This window comes from Pteropus vampyrus, unplaced genomic scaffold (genome assembly GCF_000151845.1).
Source record: "Pteropus vampyrus isolate Shadow unplaced genomic scaffold, Pvam_2.0 Scaffold95, whole genome shotgun sequence".
Taxonomy (NCBI): domain Eukaryota; kingdom Metazoa; phylum Chordata; class Mammalia; order Chiroptera; family Pteropodidae; genus Pteropus; species Pteropus vampyrus.
This window is the reverse complement of record NW_011888876.1, coordinates 1,635,750-1,655,141: the sequence shown is the minus strand read 5'-3', so window position 1 is coordinate 1,655,141 and position 19,392 is coordinate 1,635,750. Positions and strand designations below refer to the sequence as shown.

Here is a 19,392-nt window from a genome sequence, read left to right as displayed (position 1 = left end):
GAAGGAATCCCCAAAAATCACCCTGATATAAGTGACAGTTCTCACCAGCAGCCCGGGTTTAATTCTGTTAATTTACCCTCTTTCCTCTTAATCTGAGTAAGTCCAAAGCCTGCAAGTAGGAGAGGTCGGTATTCCAAGTGTCAAGGACAATAACAACAGGAACTGTCTCCCAGTCCTCCTCCTTTGACCTAGAAACTCCTAAATGTCACGCTCAAATTACCTTTAGGAGAAGTCACATCTCATTGGCAGTAAGGTCAGAGAAGTTAAGAGATAAGAGCAGTAGTTAAGAGCATGGGCCTCCACAGGGAATAAGGTAGCTGTGTGACCTTCGGCAAACTGTGTAACCTCTCTGATCCTTAGTGTTCTCATCTGCAAACTGAGCACAATATTAGTACCCAATTCACGGGACTGTTGCAAGGAGTCAATGAGGAATGCTTATAAGGCCTGGAAAGAGTAGGGGCTGGAGAATGGTCAGTTTTTATTATTACTAAATACTGGAGCGTGATAACTATATCTGAGAAGGCTGGGATCTCTCCAGAACAAAGGCCAGTCTTAAATAAAAATCTCTGCTTGGAACCAGCCCTCTGGGGCAGGATCCCCATTCCAGCTGAGTTTAACTCTTCCAGGCTCCCATCCAAAGTTCTTACCTTCAGGAAATACCAGAATCACCCAGAGAGCTTGTTGTTCACCATGCATATCCTTAGAGCTCTCCCTCCAGGAGTCTCTTCCAGGTTTTGAGGAGCCCAAGAGTTGGATATGTTTAACCAACACCCTGGGTAATTCTCACTCAGAGTGAGAAACACTGCCCTAAACCAGGGATAGACATACTTTTTCTGTAAAGGGCCAGATGTCTCTGTCACCACTGCTTTACTCTGCTACCTTAGCACAAAAACAGCCAAAGATATTAAGTAAATGAAGGAGTGTGGCTGTGTTCCAATAAAACTTTATTTATAAAGACAGGTAGGGGCCATATTTTATCTCTGGGCCATAGTGTGTCAGCCCCATCTGCTTTCTGCCAGCCCATATCTCTTCTATAGATAACCAATAAACACACAGACATGGGTATAAAAAAAAAAGATATTTCTTTAATTTAAAATTATGACCTAGAAAGAACCAGTCAGTTTAAGTATCCAGGCTTCTTCTTTATATTCAATTGGAAGAGACACAATATTGGCTCAGATTGCCAATCCCAGAGAAAAACCAAACCAAATGGAAAATCCTCGGAAGTCCCCACAGCTACGTTGCTGGGCCACCAGGCTCCACTGACGGAGGATGCCCAGGCTGCCTGGGGCTGCTGCTTTCCTTCCGCTACCCAAATCCCTCACAGGCCTGATTCCTCTCCATTGCTCTGTAGCTAGCCCTGCACGTCCTCCACAGAGAGGATGGTGGCACAGCAGTCACCTCCCCACCATCTTTGGGGACAGTTTCCTGTGACTGCGACAGTGGAGCTGAGCAATTCTGCACGTACGCGCCCAGAAGGGCAGCACCTTCATCGTTTAGCTGAGATCTGGAGCCTTTCGTTGTAACTACCAGTCCGTGTGGTCAAGGCACCGGCAGCAAGATGGCAAAATTGGGAAACAGTCTGGGAAGATGCGATCAATTTCATTCTGAAAACGAAATAGACAAATGCCATCTGGGTAAGCTCCCTGCATGTGGGAGAAAGCATCAAGACGAGCACCACCTCCTTCAGGACTCTGAGGTCTGTCTGCTCTTCCCCGGCACAGAAATCAAGGTCCCACTTCTCAGGTCTGTGATGCTCCTGTCTCATACATTCAGGGCCAATCAGACCTGCCGATTCACCTAGCCAGCCAGTACGGGTCTCGAAAGAACTCCAAGCTCTGGATAATATGTGAAGGGAGTCAGGGTGTGATGCCCAGCAGGCTCTTTTTCTGGTACTGAGTTTGGAAGTGTGCAGACAGTAGAGAAGAGAGGAGGAAGGGCATGGCCAGAGCGGCCCTCAGAGATCCTGGAGGTCTTCCCCGGAGGGGTTCACGGACAGAATAAATACAACTGGCTTGAAGCAGGCCTTCTGAAAGAAGCCAGCAGGTCACCACACACCCGCTGCAGTGGGGTGACAAGCTCCCATGCTGGTTTGCTTTCTCTAAAATTTACAGCACCCAGGGCCTGATGCCTGACCTGAGTCAAAAGCTGTTGGGACAAACCGCTACGGGGCTGCCCAGGCTGCAGTGGAAGACCAGATGGTGACCAAGCCGTCCCCACCACACACAGCATTCCTGAGCCCAGCGGGCCGCATCCTGGGTATATTGCAGAGGCAGCGCAGGGCACTGACAAGGGCCTCTGCTGTGTTTCTGTCACCACTCACTGGTGGGGTGGGTGGGGGAAGAGCACGGCATTAAATAGAGTCCCCTGAGAACTGAGGCGCAGTGAGGAGAAAAAGGATGGGGTTTCCTCCTCAGGCCCAGTCACTCTGCCTCCCAAGGGAGGAAGAAGATATTACCGTGCCACGGCCAGCACCGCTGACATTACCTTACTCAAAAAGATGGCGCTTGGGGTTGGGGGCATTTCAGCAAAGACCCCCTGGCTGTGTGACGACCCCCAGCAAGAACCTTCCTTACAACTGTCCTAGACTGAGTATGGGTCACATCTCAAGCCCTGGCTCATGACAACACGTGTCCCATCCCCAATGCCTGACCCCCAGCTAACCGGCCTTCAGGTTCTTAATGAGAAAGCACAAGTGATGGGGGTAAGAGAGTCTGGGTCCCAGGACCCAACGATTCCTCTTCCCAGTCTCCTTCTTGTCTCAGAAACAGTAGACCCCCTAAATGTCTGCTTAAAGAGCTGCCTATGTGGCTGGCCATAGTCAAAGGCCAGTCACAGACTCCACTTACGAGACCACGGCAGGGTCACCCAATCACAGCAGAAGGCTGGCTCAACCCCTGCTCTCACTGAATGATGCTGTCCGGCTGTCCATTCTGGGCCACCTGTCCAGGGTCAGAGGTGGGGGCGGGGCTGGGCGTGTTGCTCTGCAGGTAGCGGCGGATATCTTTGATCATGGGCCGGAGGACCTGGATGAGGACACTCAGGGCCGCCTGGGTGCCCTCCATGGCTTGAGCCTGACGCTCCTGGGCACAGGCCTGCACCTCCTGGGAGCGGCGGATCATTTGCAGCAGGTCGTTCTGCTGCTCTAGGTGCTGGGCGATTTCCTTCACGTGCAGGTTGGTGACCCGTTGCTCCTGGATCAGCTTGGCCGAGTTAAGGGCGATTCGGCTTTTGAGCGCCTGGGGCTTGACTGAGGGGTCAGCGTGCTGGGCAATCATCTCCACGGGGGTCTCCGCTGGCAGGGGCGGGGGGGCCTCAGTAGTACAGTACTCGACCACTCCCTCCTCGAGCGTGTGATAGGTGGTCTCTGTGGGGACTGTGGAAAGAAAGAACAAAGGCAGCATCAGGTCACTTTTCAGAAAGAGTGAAGCTGGCCACGTGGAGAGCAGGACATTAGCCCTATTCTGGGGAATTCAGGCCTCCTCTAGCTTTATAGCTATTCGTGCACCTAATCGAGAATCTAAGGGGTTTAGAATCTTAATCTACTTGGTAACCAAAGGGTCAGTCCTCAATCCGGCAAAAGCAAAGATGCTAATAATAACACTAGCAAAAAATTTAGAGCACCTACTACGTGCCAGGCACTGCGCTAAGCCCTTTGCACTCATTAGCTTGATGATCCTTATAATGACATCGAGAGGTAGGTCCTGTCGTGTTCGTTTTCAGAAATGAGGACACTGACTCAGAAACATAGAGTGACTTGCTTAAAGTCACATGGCTTATTCAGCAGGTCCAGGAAACAAACTCAGGTCTCCCCAACACCAGAGTCCATTGTGCTCACTAACACCCCACTGGGCTGCTTTTGGCTAATACAGGTAGGGCCACATGCTCCCCGTAGTGCCCCCACACAGTAGGTATCTTTGGTGGGACTCTCTACATGAGCTGTTTGTAGCCACACTAGTCTTATCTCCTTCTGTGCTTTCTTGACTTCAAGCCTTTTCCAGTCAAGCAGAAAAGGAGTTGGGAGTGGAGAGGCAGCAGTTTAAGTGCCCAATAAATGCCTCCCTATCTCCTTGATCACTCTGGTCAATGGAATACCTAAAGGTTTTTCCTGTTCCAGAACAGGAGTTGATTTAGGCCAGAGTTTGATCTTCTTTCCCACCTCAATATCCTTGAGAAATATGACACTGCAGGGGATGGCACTCACACATACACCCAATTCCCCAAAACCTCCACTGAGAATCAGCGATCAATACAGTTTATAACCCATCACAAAGGAGCAGTTAATAGACACTGATGAAAACCTTATCTGAACTAAAAAGTCCAATCCATGTTCCATTGTTGTTCACAGCTGAGAACCTTTAAAGGGATTCTAGTCTGGCTGTTTGGGCCTCCATGCATAGAGAGAAAGGTCTATCTTCTTCATCCTTCAATGCCAACATCAACTGTGTGTCCCCACCCGGACCAGGAAGCCTCCTTTCTGAACCATCTGGCTTCTTGGGCAGTCCTTAGTTTCTCCCACTGACAGTGCAGTTATTCATACATGGGTCTTATGGCCTCTGTCGTAGACACCTTAGCAATCCTAGCACAGGATTTGGCACAAAATAAGTGTTAATGTTGGATGAGCTATAAATGAGTAGATTAACACCAGGAACCATGAGGTTCCTCAGCTGTGTCTGATGAATGTTGGCAGCACTGAAAACCCAGAACGTCTATGTCCAGAATCCGTGTCTGACTTGGGCATGATCATTCCCATCTATCTACTCATTGAACAAATATATCCTGACTGCCTACTATGTGCCAGGCCCTGTGGTAAGTCCTGTGGGGATATAAACGTGGTCTCTGTCTTCAAGGACCACATAGTTCAGTCATGGACATGAATGGTGGCAAAACACAGTTGAAAGCAATCCAGCTCATCAGAAGTCCAGACTGCGTGCTGAGGAACTCCCAAAGAGAACAAGATCACTTCTCTCTGGGGAGTTCTTGGAAGGCCTCATGGTCTTCCAAGACTCCTATCTGACCTTTGGCCCTTTGCAATCAACCTTCCCCAGGCTGCCCAAGCTCTTGCTGGCCCTTCCCATTTATGAACGCTGGACTGGGCAGGAGAGGTCACTCACTCTGTGTCAGGGTGACCGTAGCTGCCGCTGCAGTGGCTGTGGGTCCGAGGGCCACGGGATGGATCTCTGAGGTACTGGGTAGGCTGATGATGGTGGCCTCGCCCAGCAGGTTGCAGATGCGCTGTTGCATGGGGGTGAGCAGTACGGGGGCTACAGCTGGGCCACCGGCACCACTGCTACCACCTGACCCTGGCCCACCAGCTCCATCTTCCTCAGTGGGCCCTGGGGCCTCGCCACCCTCCACAGCTGCCCGGACCTGGGCAACCTTGCGACGGACCTCGGTCTTGAGGTCAGACCACTTCTTCTTGACCTCAGGCAGCTCCCTGCGGCAGGTGGCTACGGCGTTAACCCTTCTCAGGATGCCGTGCCAGGCTGCGCTCTTGGCAGCCAGAGGGACCCCAGCGTTGAAGTGGTTCACCAGCAGGTGCTTCTTCAGTTCTAGTTCCTCCACGATGATCTCCACCTCTCGCTCAGAGAAGTTCATCTTCCTCTTCTTGGCTGGGACGGCCATGGCCTCTCTCTACCCCTTTTGAAAAATATATTACAACCCCCTCAATCGCCCCAATTCCCCTTCTCTTCTTTCTCAGCCTCGCCTCTCACCCACCCCCCTATAGGGGATAGGCCGGGCTTGCCCAAGGCCGAGCACCAGGCCTTCGGTAACCCCCCTCGCTACGCAAAGTGCGTAGGGCCAAGCACCGACCGGCCCAGTCGCTGCCAGCCAGCTGCGTAATGGCTTCCTGAATCTGCCTCTTCCGCCGGGGTGTGCGGAGATCCGCCCACTTCCCCTCTTCCCGCCTCCCAGCGCTTTTCGAGAGGAACCTGCCCTCCCGGTTGGCTGCAGCTCAATATCACGTCGTTCACTGGCTCTTTAGATATGTCGCTCAGCCACAGAGCACGCCCACTCACTGGAATTGGCCTGATCATTGGTCTAAGGGTGTGTCTGTCGCTACAGAGCGCTCCGCCCACTGAATCTTTATTCACTTCCATTGGAGATTGTGCTGTCGTTCAATTATCAGTATTACGACTACTACGCTGTTAAATTCAGCTATTTTATTGGTGATCTAGGGAGTTAGATTATCAAAACCTGGCTTCCTGAGGATCCCTAGTGCTTTCGGCCTTTAGCCGTTGGCCAATTATTTTTAATTCCACCCATGGGCGCAAATTCTGGTTTTCAGCTACAGCTCACAATTACTTCTTACACAAATCTTATTTCCCACCGGAGACTACGATCTCTTCGTACATGACCGCTCCTCCCATCCTTACGATTCTGAAGTCTAAACAATATTTCTCAATGGAAATTGGACACGGGTCCTTTCGCCTGCCAATTACATAATTTCTGCCTATAACGGCGTGATTGCCTCTCTTCGGCCCGGCTCAGCCAATCCCCGCCTCCCTCAGTTTGAATCGGCTCCAGGCTGAGCCGGAATCGCCCCGCCCTTTCCATTGATTTGGGTCTTCCTGGACTGTGCCGGCCGTCCCTGGGAGGCTCCGCCCCTCGGCTATCCGGTCCTGTGACTGGCCAGCAGTGCGCCTGGGGGCGTGGCCAGGGAGGTGGTGCGCCGCGGGTCGGGGTTCCCGGAAGCGGCCCCTCCCGCCAGTTTGCCGGCATCTCGGAGCCCGCGCTCGCAGACTGAGGACACCGGCGTGTCTTCCGCGTTCTCCTTTCCGCTCGGCGTCCCTGCCTCGCGCCCGATGGTGAGTAGTGTGTTGTGCCGCTGCGTGGCTTCTCCGCCGCCGGACGCCGCAGCCGCCGCCTCGTCGTCCGCCTCGTCGCCAGCGTCTGTGGACCCGTGCGGCGGCGCCGTCTGCGGGGGCCCGGACCACCGGCTGCGCCTGTGGAGCCTCTTCCAGACGCTCGACGTCAACCGCGACGGCGGCCTGTGTGTCAACGACCTGGCCGTGGGGCTGCGACGCCTGGGACTACACCGCACCGAGGGCGAGCTCCGGGTAGGCGATGCGCACTGTCCGCGCGGGCGGGGTGATGGCCCCTTCGTGCCCCAGAACCTTGGGGAAGTCCGGGCGACAGGTCTGGGCCACTGGGTGGGTGACAGGTCATAACGACGCGGCTTCTTGGGCAGACCCTTGGAGCAGGTCTGCTGGATGGCCTCTTGGGCTGGGTGGGACCCCCGAGTGACAGATGGACACCCTATTTATGCCCTGGTGGGAGTGGAGTTCCTTCCTTACCTCTGTAGATGCTTAGGCCGGGGGAAAGGCTCTTCGTGCACAGGTGGCACCCTCTGGGCCTTCTGATAGGCGAAAGCCCCTCCCTGCTTGGGCCAAGTCTCAGATGGCCAAGTCTCAGAAGTCCACCTTTAGTCACCTCCTGACCTCAAAACTAAACTTCATGCACTCCCCCGCCACCACCCACCACTGAAGTGTTCATCCATTCTCCTCCAGTGGCTCTCCTCTCTTCTGCTCTCGTTTCCATGCCAGCCTGTGGGCCCTGTTCTGGTTCCTCTCAAAAGCACGTGGGAGTTGGAAAAAATGGGAACTGGGGTTTCAGGCAGATCTGTGTCGGTGTGGGTGGTGAGGATTGACAGTTCTCGTGGTTTAGGCTCATCCCCATTGACATGCTTATCCAGAAGATGGGACCGCGATCCCTTGCAGGGTTGCAGATCCTGAAAGAATCCGGGGGAAAATACTTCCTAAAAGTGAAAGTATTGCACACCTAGGAGGGGATATCATTACTCTCCTCCAGCGGGAGGGGGATGGAGAATGGTTGTCTCTGGGCCTACTAGAAAGAGAATTGCTGTCCTTTCTTTATAAGAACCTCAAGCAGAGGCTGTTTCTTCCCCCTCTGTCTCTCAGGGTACGTTTTTTCCTATCTGACTGTGGGTGTAGCTACTCTTTCCCAAGTATTTCATTTACTTGTGGCTTTGCTGGATTTACGACCTGGAGGACTACTGAGAACTTTACGTAATAACCTGTTTCTCTTAAGTTAGTTCATTTGGTCCACTTGTATGTATAACAATTAGAGAACCTCATAGTCAATTATGAAATAATTTGGTAAAATCCCAGAATTAAACCAATTTGTTGGTCAGGTGAGTGTACATAAGGTGTTTTTAACTCATGTCTAAAGTATCTTGGATCAACATCCAAGGTATTTAACCTACTTAGGATCTGCCTACAAAGACCAAGGGTAACACAATAGGGCAAAATAGAATCATTGGGTTAAGTCCAAGAAGTTTAGAGAAAAGTTAAAAAAAAAACTTTTTTAAATGAGTTTTTCATAAAAAAGCAGTTGTGAGCTTGATATTTTCCCATACATATCTGATGAATAAATCACTTGGAAAGGTCATCTAGCTAAACTCAGAGAGTCTGTGCCTTTTCAGCTCAGGGAGGTGTGGGCCCAGGTTTACCTTTCTGCTTCCATGAACCTACACAGTTGGCATATGCTGCCAGGTACACCGGGGGCATCTGGCTGTGGGTTGTGCCTCAACGAGAGTCACAGTGCATTTATGATTCACAGCACATCTGATATTGATCCGAATCCATTTTTTGGCAGTAAATTTCTAAGGGCAAATAAGGAGAAAGTGATCGTTTTTCTTTCCAGTGTTGAAAGAAACTTTTTTGATTAACTGTACGGAGCCTGGGCCCTTGGGATCACATTGGCTCAAAAATCTTTGACTCTGTGACTGATCTAAGTTCTGTGATATGAAACAATTCTTTTTGATTTTTATAGTGTATGGATTTAGTATGGACTCTGTTTCTACAACTCTTTCAGCTTTTGTGTAAGTTAAATTATCATACAGCTTTGAGACTGGAAATGATCCATTTCATTTGTTTATTATCCGTAGAGGCATGCATGTTAGTCCTGTGGCAAACGGTTTAAGTATTAAGAGAATCTGCCTTTTTGTAAGTAACTGGGCAACAGGAAGACACCCTGCCTCATGAACCCCCATACCACTTCCTGTTGAAGTACTATCAGTGTTAGCTACATACAGAAAAAGCAGTGCTGTAGTTTTAAGCCAAAAGAGAATTTGGGGGCCCTTGGGTTAGAAATGGGTCATCTGGCATGGGAATAGGCGTTGGAAAACACATCATCAAACTTTGGCAGCTGCTTCATATGACCCTGAGGATCAGTCGGAGGTGCTAGGGTTTCTCAGGAATCAGCTAGGAGTGCTTAACAGTGGGTGATGGGTGAAATGAAGGCCACGTGACTATACAAGACCTCTTGCTAGCTTACAACAGATTGGGTCAGGTTTTCTTTAGAAATAAACCAGCTATTTTTGGTATCTGTCCTTTTTTCAGAAGAATTGGAACAGTCGAGGAAAAATGACTTAAAATGGAGGTGGGCAGAGAAACTGATGGCAGCCAGCCAGGGAAATTTTCTTTATAAAGGGTATTGGAGCAAGGAGCCCGTCCTGGGACAAAAGAAGGGAAGGATCTATTAAAGAAAAAAAAGATGACGACAGCGGTAGTGACTTTGGGAAATGAGGCTTCAGCTGGAGCTAATTATAGCATTGCCTATTTAAGGCATTTTCATGTGACCAAACAAAATCTTTGTCTTAAAACAAATTTAAAACATAGGTTGGAACTTAGGCAGCCAATTAGAGGAAGAACGCAAGCCGGATTAGATGTAAACAGTTGTCCCTTTAGCTGAGGCTTGTGGGGCTCTCCTAATGGGCCGGTGTTTAGTGCGGGTGAGGATTCTAGAAAATGTGTGGTTTGCTGATTTACAGACTTGTATATGCACCAGCTAGTTTAAGCCTCAATAACTTTATAAAATAGACAAGAAAGTGATTTCACTCCTTTCTACAGAGGAAGGAACAGCGGTTCAGAAAGACTGTAAAACAACCTCAAAACTCATTTGACCACTAGGGAATTAGACCAGAGAAAGAACTGGAACCATCTTCCGATTCCTGCTATACTCTCTAACTATACCAGCTGTTTCTGAGAGACATCAAGAGAGTTCCAGTGTGGGCTTTTGGGAGAATTTGAGAAAGATGAGAGATCCATTTAGAACCACATCTGTTATTCCCAAAATAGGTTTCAAGATTATCCAGAGATTATCCTGTCAAAGAATGAGAATCTGCCCTGCCCTAATTCTCTCCTTGACCTGAGCAGTGTACATGAGGCAATCTCTGTTCATTTGAAATAATCAAATATAGGATCATTAAGGTCAAGTTGGTATTGCTTAATCAGACAGTACTGTTAAACTCTATACCTTTTAAATGTGTTTCCATGTAGGGGAAAGGTGTTTATCTAAATAGCCGGACTTAGACTAAGACAGTCTATAGAAAAAAAGAGCCTTTTTCACAGAAAAGGAATAGCATCATTTAGTATAATATAATGGCCCATTAGAAAGAGAAGAATGCTATTTGCAGCTCGGATTGAGTTCATACACTAAACTGATTGTGTTATATTGTTGCCAAACTGGTTCCTGGCTTGAAGTAATTATCAAAATGAGATTTTGTTTTTAAGATTTTTAAAAAATTAGTTGGTATTTGAAAAGATAGTCAGGTACCCTGATCCTAAGACCAAGTAATAAACGAGAATATAGCAGATTAGGCCTGATCTGGAGCTTCAGTTGAGTGAGTTCCTTTGATGTTCAAAGAGTCATTAATTGTTGAAACCGCAGGGGAATGAGAGGAACGGATATTTTGCTGGTATTTATTTCGAGTCCATCTGAGTACAGCCGCATGTTCAGTTCGGTGAACAGAACTGTTGTTGCAGGTCTAAGGCCATGCCACCCTGAACAAGCCCGATCCCTTCTGATCTCGGAAGCTAAGCAGGGTGGGGTCTGGTTAGTACCTGGATGGGAGACCACCTAGGCAGACCAGGTGCTGTAGGTATAAAAAAAATAATAATAAGGGATTGTAAACTGACAAGGTCCTTGCAATCTGTGATGTCAACCAAGGGTTGCCTCGCTTTAAAAAAAAAAAAGAAAGAAAGGGAAAAAAAAGAACTGTCATTGCAGAGGACCTGCCGCATCAAGTCGTGGCAGATTTTTCATTTTAACCATTTCTTCTCATACTGATGTGAATTTGATCCTGGAATTGGGCCTTGGAAGGGTCACTGGCTGTCATCGCCAGCCTCCTATTCAGTGTGGGGAGCATTCCCCCTGGGGCATCCTTCGCAGATGGCCATTCCATTGTGGTCTGGGGTCATCATGAGTTCTTATGTCAGACTGAAGTCTGTCTGCTTGTATCTACTCCCCATTTGCCCCAAATTTTACCTTAGGGAATAACACACAAAAGTGATACAAGGGCCCTTTAAGTATCTGAAGACAGCTATCTAATCTTCTTGTGCTCTCAGCTGCTCAGCTGCTGTAAAAACATGCACTTCTCATGCACTTCTCACGTGATAAGCTGCCCATACCTTTCACAGTCCCTCATCTGAGGCAGTGTACCGTGGGAGTTTAGAGTATAGACTTTCCTTAGAAACACTACACTAAGTGAAAGAAGCCAGTCAGAAAAGACCACATCTTATGCGATCCATTTATATGAAAGTCCAGAATAGGGAAAGCTACAGAGACAGAAAGTAGATTACAGGTTGCTTAGGCCTGGGAAGGGAGGGGAGTGGAGAGATAGGAAAGTGATAACCAGAAGGTTTGAGATTCCTTTTTGAGGTGATCAAAATATTCCAAGGTTGACTGTGGTGATGGCTGCACATATCTGTGACTGCTAAAAACCATTGAATTGTACACTTAATGGTGATTGGTATGGTATGTGAATTTTATCTCAATAAAACTGCTTTTATTTTTGTTTTAAGTTTATTTTTGAATCTATTGGGGGTGACATTCGTTAATAACTATATAGATTTCAGGTATACAGCTTCATAATAGGACATCTGAATGCTCTTGTGTGCTCACCGCCTGAAGTCTGGTCTCCTTTTGTTACCATGTATTTCACCCCCTTTACCCTCTTTGTCCGCCTCCACCCCCCTTCCAGTTACCACCCCTCTGATAACTACCATTTTGTTGTCTGCATCTATGAGTTTGTTTTAAATCCCACATATGAGTGAAATCACATGGTTTTGTCCTTTTCCATCTGACTTATTTCACTTAGCATAATACTCTCAAGATCCATGTTGTTGCAAATGGCAATATTTCATCTTTTTATGGCGTTGTATATTTGTACCACATCTTCTTTATTAAATCATCCATCGATGGACTTCTAGTCAGTTTCCATCTCTTAGCTGTCGTAAATAATGCTGCAGTGAACATGGGGTATATATATCTTTACGAATAAGTGTTTTCAGATTTTTCGGGCAAATACCCAGAAGAGGGATTGTTGGGTCATATGGTAGCTATATTAATTTTTTGAAGAAACCTCCATACTATTTTCCATAGGGGCTGCACCAATTTACATTCCTACCAGCAGTGACCGAGGGTTCCCATTTCTCCACATCCTGTCCAGCACTTATTTCTTGTCCCGTTGACAATAACCATTCCAACAGATGTGAGGTAGTATCTCATTGTGGTTTTGATTTGCATTTCACTTGTAACTATTGAAAAACCATGGAATTGTACACTTAATGGTGATTTGTATGGTATCATACAAAAAGATGTTAGGCATCTTTTCATGTATCTGTTGGCCATCTGTATGTCTTGGTTGGAAAAGTGTCTTTTTAGGTCCTCTGCCCACTTTTTATTTTAATCAGATCTCTTTTCTTGTTGAGTTGTGTGAGTTTGGGATATTATTAGCTCCCTATTGTAGGTGTTGTTTGCAAATATCTTCTCCCTTTCAGTTGGTTGCTTTTTTGTTTTGTGGATGGTTCTTTTTGCTGTGCAGAAGCTTTTTAGTTTATGTTCATTCATTTATTTTTTCTTTCTTTGACTTTGGGGTCAAAATCGCCTCTGAGACCAAGGTCAGTAAGTTTCATTCCTGTGTTTTCTTCTATGTATTTTATTGTTTCAGGTCTTATATTCAAGTCCTTAATCCATTTTGAGTTAATTTTTGTGTATGGTGCCAGATAGCAGTTTAGTTTCATTCTTTTGCAGATGGCTTTCCAGTTTCCCAACGCCGTGTACTGAAGAGACTCTCCTTTCTCAGTTGTATGTTTGTCAAAAATTAGTTGCCCTCATATATGTGGGTTTATTTCTGGGCTCTCAGTTCTGTTCCTTTGGCCTGTTTTTCTGCCAATACCATACTGTTTCGATTTTTGTAGCTTTGTAGTACAGTTTGAAGTCAGGGAGTATGATACCTCTGGCTTCGTTAGTTTTTCTCAAGATTGCTTTGGCTGTCTGGGGTCTTTCGTGAAAAATGCCTTTGGGATTTTGTTGGGGATTGCATTAAATCTGTATGTTGTTTTAGGTAATAATGGCCAGTTTTATAATGTTAATTCTTAAATCCGTGAACACGGAATATCTTTCCATTTCTTTGTGTCTTCTTCAGTTTTTTCAACAATGTCTTGTAGTTTTCAGTGTACAAGTCTTTCACCTCCTTTGTTAAATTTATTCTTAGGTATTTTATCTTTTTTGTTGCAACTGTAACTGGGATTGTTTTCTTTATCTCCCTTTCTGATATTTTATTGTTAATACATATAGAAACACAATGGATTTCTGTATATTGATTTCGTATCCTGAAACTTTACTGCACTTGTTTATCGTTTCTAATAGTTTTTGATGGAGTCTTTAGGGTTTTCTATATATAGAATAATATCATCTGCAAATGGTGAGTTTTACTTCCTCATTCCCAGTTTGAATGTCTTTTATTTCTCTTTCTTGCCTAACTGCTCTGGCTGGGACTTTCCATACTACGTCGAATAACAGCGGCAAGAGAGGGCCTCCTCGTTGTTCCTGATCCTGGATGAAAAGTTTTCAATTCTTCATCATTGAGTATATTAGCTGAGGATTTGTCATATATGGCCTTTATTATATTGAAGTACTTTCCTTCTATGCCCATTTTATTGAGTGTTTTAATCATAAATGGATATTGTATCTTGTCAAATGCTTTTTCTGCATCTATTGATATGATCATACGATTTTTATCTTTCGATAATATGTATCACATCGATTGATTTGCGGATGTTGAACCATCCTTGCATCCCTAGAATGAACCCCACCTGATAATATCCCTTTAATGTATTGTTATATTAGATTTGCTAGTATTTTGTGTAGGATTTTTGCATTTATGTTCCTCAAAGACACTGACCTGTGATTTTCTTTTTTGTATGTTGTCCTGGTTTTGGTATCTGGGTCAAGTTGGCCTCATATTCCCTTATCAAATTTTTGGAAGAGGTTGAGAAGGATTAGTATTAAATTGTCTTTGAATGTTTGGTAGAATTCACCAGTGAAGCCACTTGGGCCCGGACTTTTTTTCATTGGGAGGTTTTTGATTACCGTTTCAATTTTCTTACTAGTGATCAGCCTGTTTAGCTTTTCCAATTCTTCAAGGTTAAGTTTAGGAAGGTTTTATATTTTTTAAGAATTTGTCCATTTCTTCTAGGCTGTCAAATTTGGTGGCATATAGCTTTCACAGTATTTTTATATATTGTAACTTCTCTCTCATTTCTGATTTTATTTATTTGAGTCTTTTTTTTTTCTTCATGAGTTTAGCCAGAGGTTTGTCAATTTTATCTTTTCAAAAAAACAGCTTCATTTCATTAATTTTTTTCCATTGTCTTTTTGTTTATTTCATTTATTTCCGCTTTGATTTTTATTATTTCTTTCCTCCTACTGACTCTGGGCTTTGTTTGTTCTTCTTTTTCTAGCTCTTTAAGGTGTAATGTTACGTTGTTTGAGATTTTTCTTGTTTCCCGACGTAGGCTTGTAATGCTATAAACTTCCCCCCTAGTACCCCTTTTGCTGCATTCCCCCGCATTTTGATGTGTAGTATTTTCATTTTCATTTGTCTCTATATAGCTTTTGATCCATTCTTTTATGTCTTCTTTGACCCAATAGTTGTTCAGTAGCATGTTGTTTAACCCTCACGTATTTACGGTTTTTCCAGCTTTCTTCTTGTACTTGATTTTCAGTTTCACACCGTTGAGGTCAGAAAATATGCTCGATATGATTTCAGTCTTATATTTAGTGAGACTAGTTTTGTGTCCCAACACATGGTCTGTCCTTGAGAGTGTTCCTTGTGCACTTGAGAAGAATGTATGTTCTGTCATTTTGGATGGAAAGTTCTATAACTAGCGATCAAGTCCATTTGGTCTAATGTGTCATTTAAGGCTGGTATTCCCTTATTGACTTTCTGGCTGGGTGATCTATCCATTGCTTTCAATGGGGTGTTCTGGTCCCCTACTATAATTGCATTTTTGTCAGTTTCTCCCTTTAATTCTTTTAGTAGTTGCCTTATGTATTTTGGTGCTTCCAGGTTAGACACATATGTATTGATAACAGTTATATCTTCTTGATGAATTATCCCCTTTATCCTTACAAAATGTCCATTTTTGTCTCTTATTACCTTTTTCATCTTGCAATATATTTCGTTTGATATAAGTACTGCTACACCTGCTTTTCTCTGAATGCCATTTGCTTTAAGTACCATTCCCCCAGCTTCATTTTGAGCCCATGTTTGTCTTTGGAGCTGAGATGAGTCTCTTACTGACAACATATAGTTGAGTTCTATTTTGTAATCCATCTTGCTACTCTGTGCCTTTTGATTGGTGAGTTCAGTTCATTTACATTTAGGGTGATTATTGATATATGGACTTACTACAGCGATTTTATCTCTTGTTTTTTGGTTGCTTTCTATCTCCATCATTTCTTTTCCCTTGTGATTCTGACGGCTATTTAGTTTGATGGTTTTCTATGAATTTTTTCTTTGTTTCCTCTTTTTTTATGTTTTGTGTCTCGGCTCTGGACTTTTATTTAGTGGTTACTGTTAGGTTTCTGTAAAATGTCTCATACCTACAATACTCTGTGTTTTGTTTTGTTTTTTTTTTATTGCCTCTTATTTTCATTCACCTGTACCTATTCAAATCTTTCCTCCTCTCTTTTTATGATTTTGTCGTCACAAATTATCCCTTTTTATGTTTTGTGCATTTGTTATCAAACTGCAGTAGTTATAGTTATTTTAATGCCCCTTTTCCCTTCGGTTTTCATGATATAATTGTTTAATAACCTATTCTGTATTAGATTTGCAGTTTCCTGCCTCTTCCTGTCTGTTAATCACCTTACTCAAAAGTTTTGTATACTTTTGTCTTTTCGTTTCTGATAGAAGAATTCCTTTCAACATTTCTTGTAGGTCTTGTGGTGGTAAATTCTCTCAGCTTTTGTTTGTCTGAGAAATTTTTTATTTCTCCTTCATACCTAAAGGATAATTTTGCTGGCTATATTATCCTTGGCTGATGGTTCTTTTTCAGTATTTTGAATATTTCCTTCCACTCTCTCCTGTTGTGAAGTTTTCTCCTGAGAAATCCGATAATTATCTAATGGGGCTTCCTTTGTAGATTACAGTTTCTTCCCCCTCTCCCTCGCCCCCCAGCCACATCACTGCCACCTTGAGAATTCTTTCTTGGTCATTCATTTTTGGAAATTTGAATAAAATGTGTCTTGGAGAAGCTCTCTTTGTTTGGTGTTAATGTAATTAAGTATTCTGTTTCCTCTGTCGTAAACTTAGTTATTTCCATAGCCTTGGAAAGTTCTCGTCAATATTTACTTGAGGAGGCTCTCTGTTCCCTTCTCTTCTCCTTCTGGTATACCTCTTATTTAGATTGCTCTTTCTAATGGAGACAGATGTTTCTCATATAGTTCCTTCATCTTTTTTAACTCTTAGTTTTCTCCTTCCTCCTGGGTAATTTCTAGATTTCTGTCTTTGAGTTTGCTAATTCCCTCTTCCATTTGGTCTATTTCCAGTGGTCTCTCTAATGCAGTCCTCATCTTATTTATGGAGTTTGTAAGCTCCAGAAATTTCATCCGGTTCTTTTTTACAGTTTCAATATCTTTGGAAAAGTACTCCTTTTGTTCACTAATTTTATTCCTGAACTCATTGAACTGCCCTTCTGAGTTTACTTCATAGCAGCTGTCTTGGATTCTCTGTCATCTAAATCAGTCTTCCATGACTTTGCATTTGGTTTTTGGAGACTTTTCATTTTCTTTCTATGATCCCAAGTTACATCAGTAGTTCATGGTATTCGATGGATTGTTTCTCTGTCTCTGCATTGAGGTGATCTTCTTTGTTGTTGTTCAGATACTGTTTTGCACTCAACAATTCAGCAGGTCGATAGGGTACTTTCTTTTGTTTTTCAGTAAATGTTGTTATAGTGCAAATTCTTGTTTCGTCTGCACTATTTGCGCCTCTGGGATTGCTGTTAAGTGTTGTCATTCAGTTAAGGAAAATGCCATGTACCCACTGGGATGATGGTGTCCCCTCTGACCAACTTGCTTCGCTGTGGTGGGGGGGGTGCGGCAGACGATAGAGAACTGATTTTCCTAGCTCTCGGAGCCACCTCCTTTTCCCACTGTATTTTGGATTTTATCAGGCTCTGTCAGAGGGTGTCAGGGAGAGGACGGAGTTTGTATCTCACGGCTCTGCCTCCCCTTCCAGCAATGGCTATATCCACTATTGCATAGTTTAAAGATTCCCAGCCACCTCTACCCGGCTGTTGTGATAATGGGCAGTGGGGAAGGGAGATGCCTTTTGCAAGAGGTGAACTGCTTCTGCCCCTCTTACTCTCCAGGCCATAGTGTGAAGGCTGCAGTCTGACTTCTCCCCGACTACCACGCTTGCTGGAGCTGCAGTGAACACCGAATGTGTCTGCAGCCATCGTCCCTGTCCTTCCCCCTGTCCTGCCTCCCTACTCATCCGAACACGCCCACCTTTAAGTGTCCCAACGTGCGGATCTTTCAGGTGTGTTTGTGTGTTGAGCAGGGGGTCTTTGTTGCGTTTTAGTTGTCTAGCTTGTTGTAAATGTAAGGGGAGAAATGGAGTCTTCTCACTCTGCCATGATGCTGACGTCACCCCCAAAACGTTTTTTAAAAACAATACTGTCTAAGCTTTGTGATATAAATTTGGGTTCAAATACTGTTTCTGCCATTTGCTAGCCACGTGACCTTGAGCAAGTTGCTCAGCCTCTCGAGGTCTCAGTTTCCTCATCAGAGACAGAGTGGCCTGAGTGCCCGCCTCATCAGGTTGTTGTGGGGCTTAAATTAGATTCAGTATAAAAAGAGCCTGGTACTGTGTCTGACACGCAGGTGTTTAACGCAATGACTTCTTCCCCCGTTGAGTCTTTGAAAATAAGATGCCCAGAATTGGTCGTAATCATCGATACTTTTCCCGGATTGCTTAAGTGAAAAGTGGAATGGAAGGAAGGAGAAAGTCTGGGGATGTCAGTATAAAGGGTCTTAGCACCCAGGTAGAGCGCCCTCTCTTGCCAGCTGAGAGGCCTGCAGCCGTTTGGGGAGGAAAATGTGGCTTTCAGAGGCCCGGGCCCTATAGACATTAGGAAAGTTAAAACAGAAAAAGAAATCCTGGTGCGAGGAGATTTGAGTTCACTTTGAAGTGAAAATGGAAACTTTGAGTAGAGCTATTTTAAAACCCTTGGAGATTACCTCTCAGACTGCATTATTTTGCAGAAGTGGGGCTGAGGCTTAGAGGCCGCACTGGTCGAAGACAGAGCCAGTAGCAGAATCCAGGATTTTGACTCTGCCCAGTTTAGTTCAATATACACCGCCTCCTACTATGACTGTGGGTACTTAACTAGCCCCTAAAACTTGGCAGCCTTTATAGTCACAGCTTATGGCATTGCCGTATCTGTGCATGGCACGATCTTAGCATTTTAACCCCCCCAATGATGCTCAGGAAGCAGCAACTGAAATAATCGGTACACTCTTCTAATATGGGATATAAAAGACTCGACACAATACCTAAAAAAAAGACATCTTAAAGATGCACCTTCTTTGAAGTAAATAAATGAATAATAAAGGTAGGGCTTAAAGAGCTTCTTATCTGCTTTAAACTCTTGGCTTGGCTTTATAGGAAGCTTGAATTTCCCAGGGCCACAGTGGAAACTGGAGATGGTGGCTGTCCCTGTTCCTGCGGTGGCTTTGCGAAGCTTTCTACGCTCCATCAGCCCTGGGCCTCGGGCCTGTTTTTGTCCAGTGCTCCTTCCCCTTGGCTGGAGTCTGACCTGGCTCTAAGACACAAAATGAACCACCTACACCGTGTGAGAAAATTCTCAAAAACCACAGAAATGCCAGTGGTGGGGGCGAAGGTGGGCAGAGGGAGGTAAGTTCACATCACCAAGAATAAGCACAAACTTAAATCCTTGCCAGTAGGTCTGACCCAATTGAATAGTCCTGTTGGTTAAAACCAGCCAACCACTGTGCCCACCTTCGTCAACCTGGTGGCCTTTTTCCCATCTCACATGTAAAACGCTGCTGTCA

At 45.0% G+C, this 19,392-nt stretch overlaps 2 protein-coding genes and 1 pseudogene across 4 annotated transcripts in view; 2 read left to right on the top strand and 1 right to left on the bottom strand.

Annotated features, from left to right (window-relative positions):
* Positions 1 to 1,065: 1,065 nt before the first annotated feature.
* NAIF1 (nuclear apoptosis inducing factor 1) lies at positions 1,066 to 5,851 on the bottom strand. Of its 2 annotated transcripts, XR_896101.2 has the most exons (3): positions 5,115 to 5,851; positions 2,850 to 3,376; positions 1,066 to 1,607 (listed from the first exon to the last, which is right to left on the bottom strand). XR_896101.2 is itself a non-coding variant. In XM_011364229.2 (2 exons), exons 1-2 carry the CDS (start codon positions 5,623 to 5,625, stop codon positions 2,904 to 2,906), a joined length of 984 nt encoding a protein of 327 aa, XP_011362531.1. In that variant the 5' UTR covers positions 5,626 to 5,851; the 3' UTR covers positions 1,066 to 2,903. The 2 variants fall into 2 exon arrangements, 1 of the variants encoding a protein (XP_011362531.1); XM_011364229.2 differs by having other exon boundaries at positions 1,066 to 3,376.
* Positions 5,852 to 6,684: 833 nt separating this feature from the next.
* SLC25A25 (solute carrier family 25 member 25) overlaps positions 6,685 to 19,392 on the top strand; it is a 35,655-nt gene continuing 22,947 nt past the window's right edge. Inside the window, exon 1 of one of the 2 annotated variants that reach the window (XM_011364224.2) lies at positions 6,685 to 7,061. In XM_011364224.2, the coding sequence (XP_011362526.1) occupies positions 6,807 to 7,061 (255 nt within the window). In that variant the 5' untranslated portion in view covers positions 6,685 to 6,806. The remainder of the gene's footprint in view (positions 7,062 to 19,392) is intronic. The other variant, XM_011364228.2, reaches the window with a different exon arrangement.
* Positions 10,791 to 10,909, top strand: LOC111742501 (annotated as a pseudogene).

What these genes read in the sequence shown, in the direction of transcription:
- NAIF1 (XM_011364229.2), bottom strand. Translation starts at nt 5,625, where the DNA reads ATGGCCGTCCCAGCCAAGAAGAGGAAGATGAACTTCTCTGAGCGAGAG. An exon ending in TACGGTCACCCTGACACAGA is followed by an intron (nt 3,377 to 5,114) that starts GTGAGTGACCTC and finishes TTCTTTCCACAG; the next exon opens with TCCCCACAGAGACCACCTAT.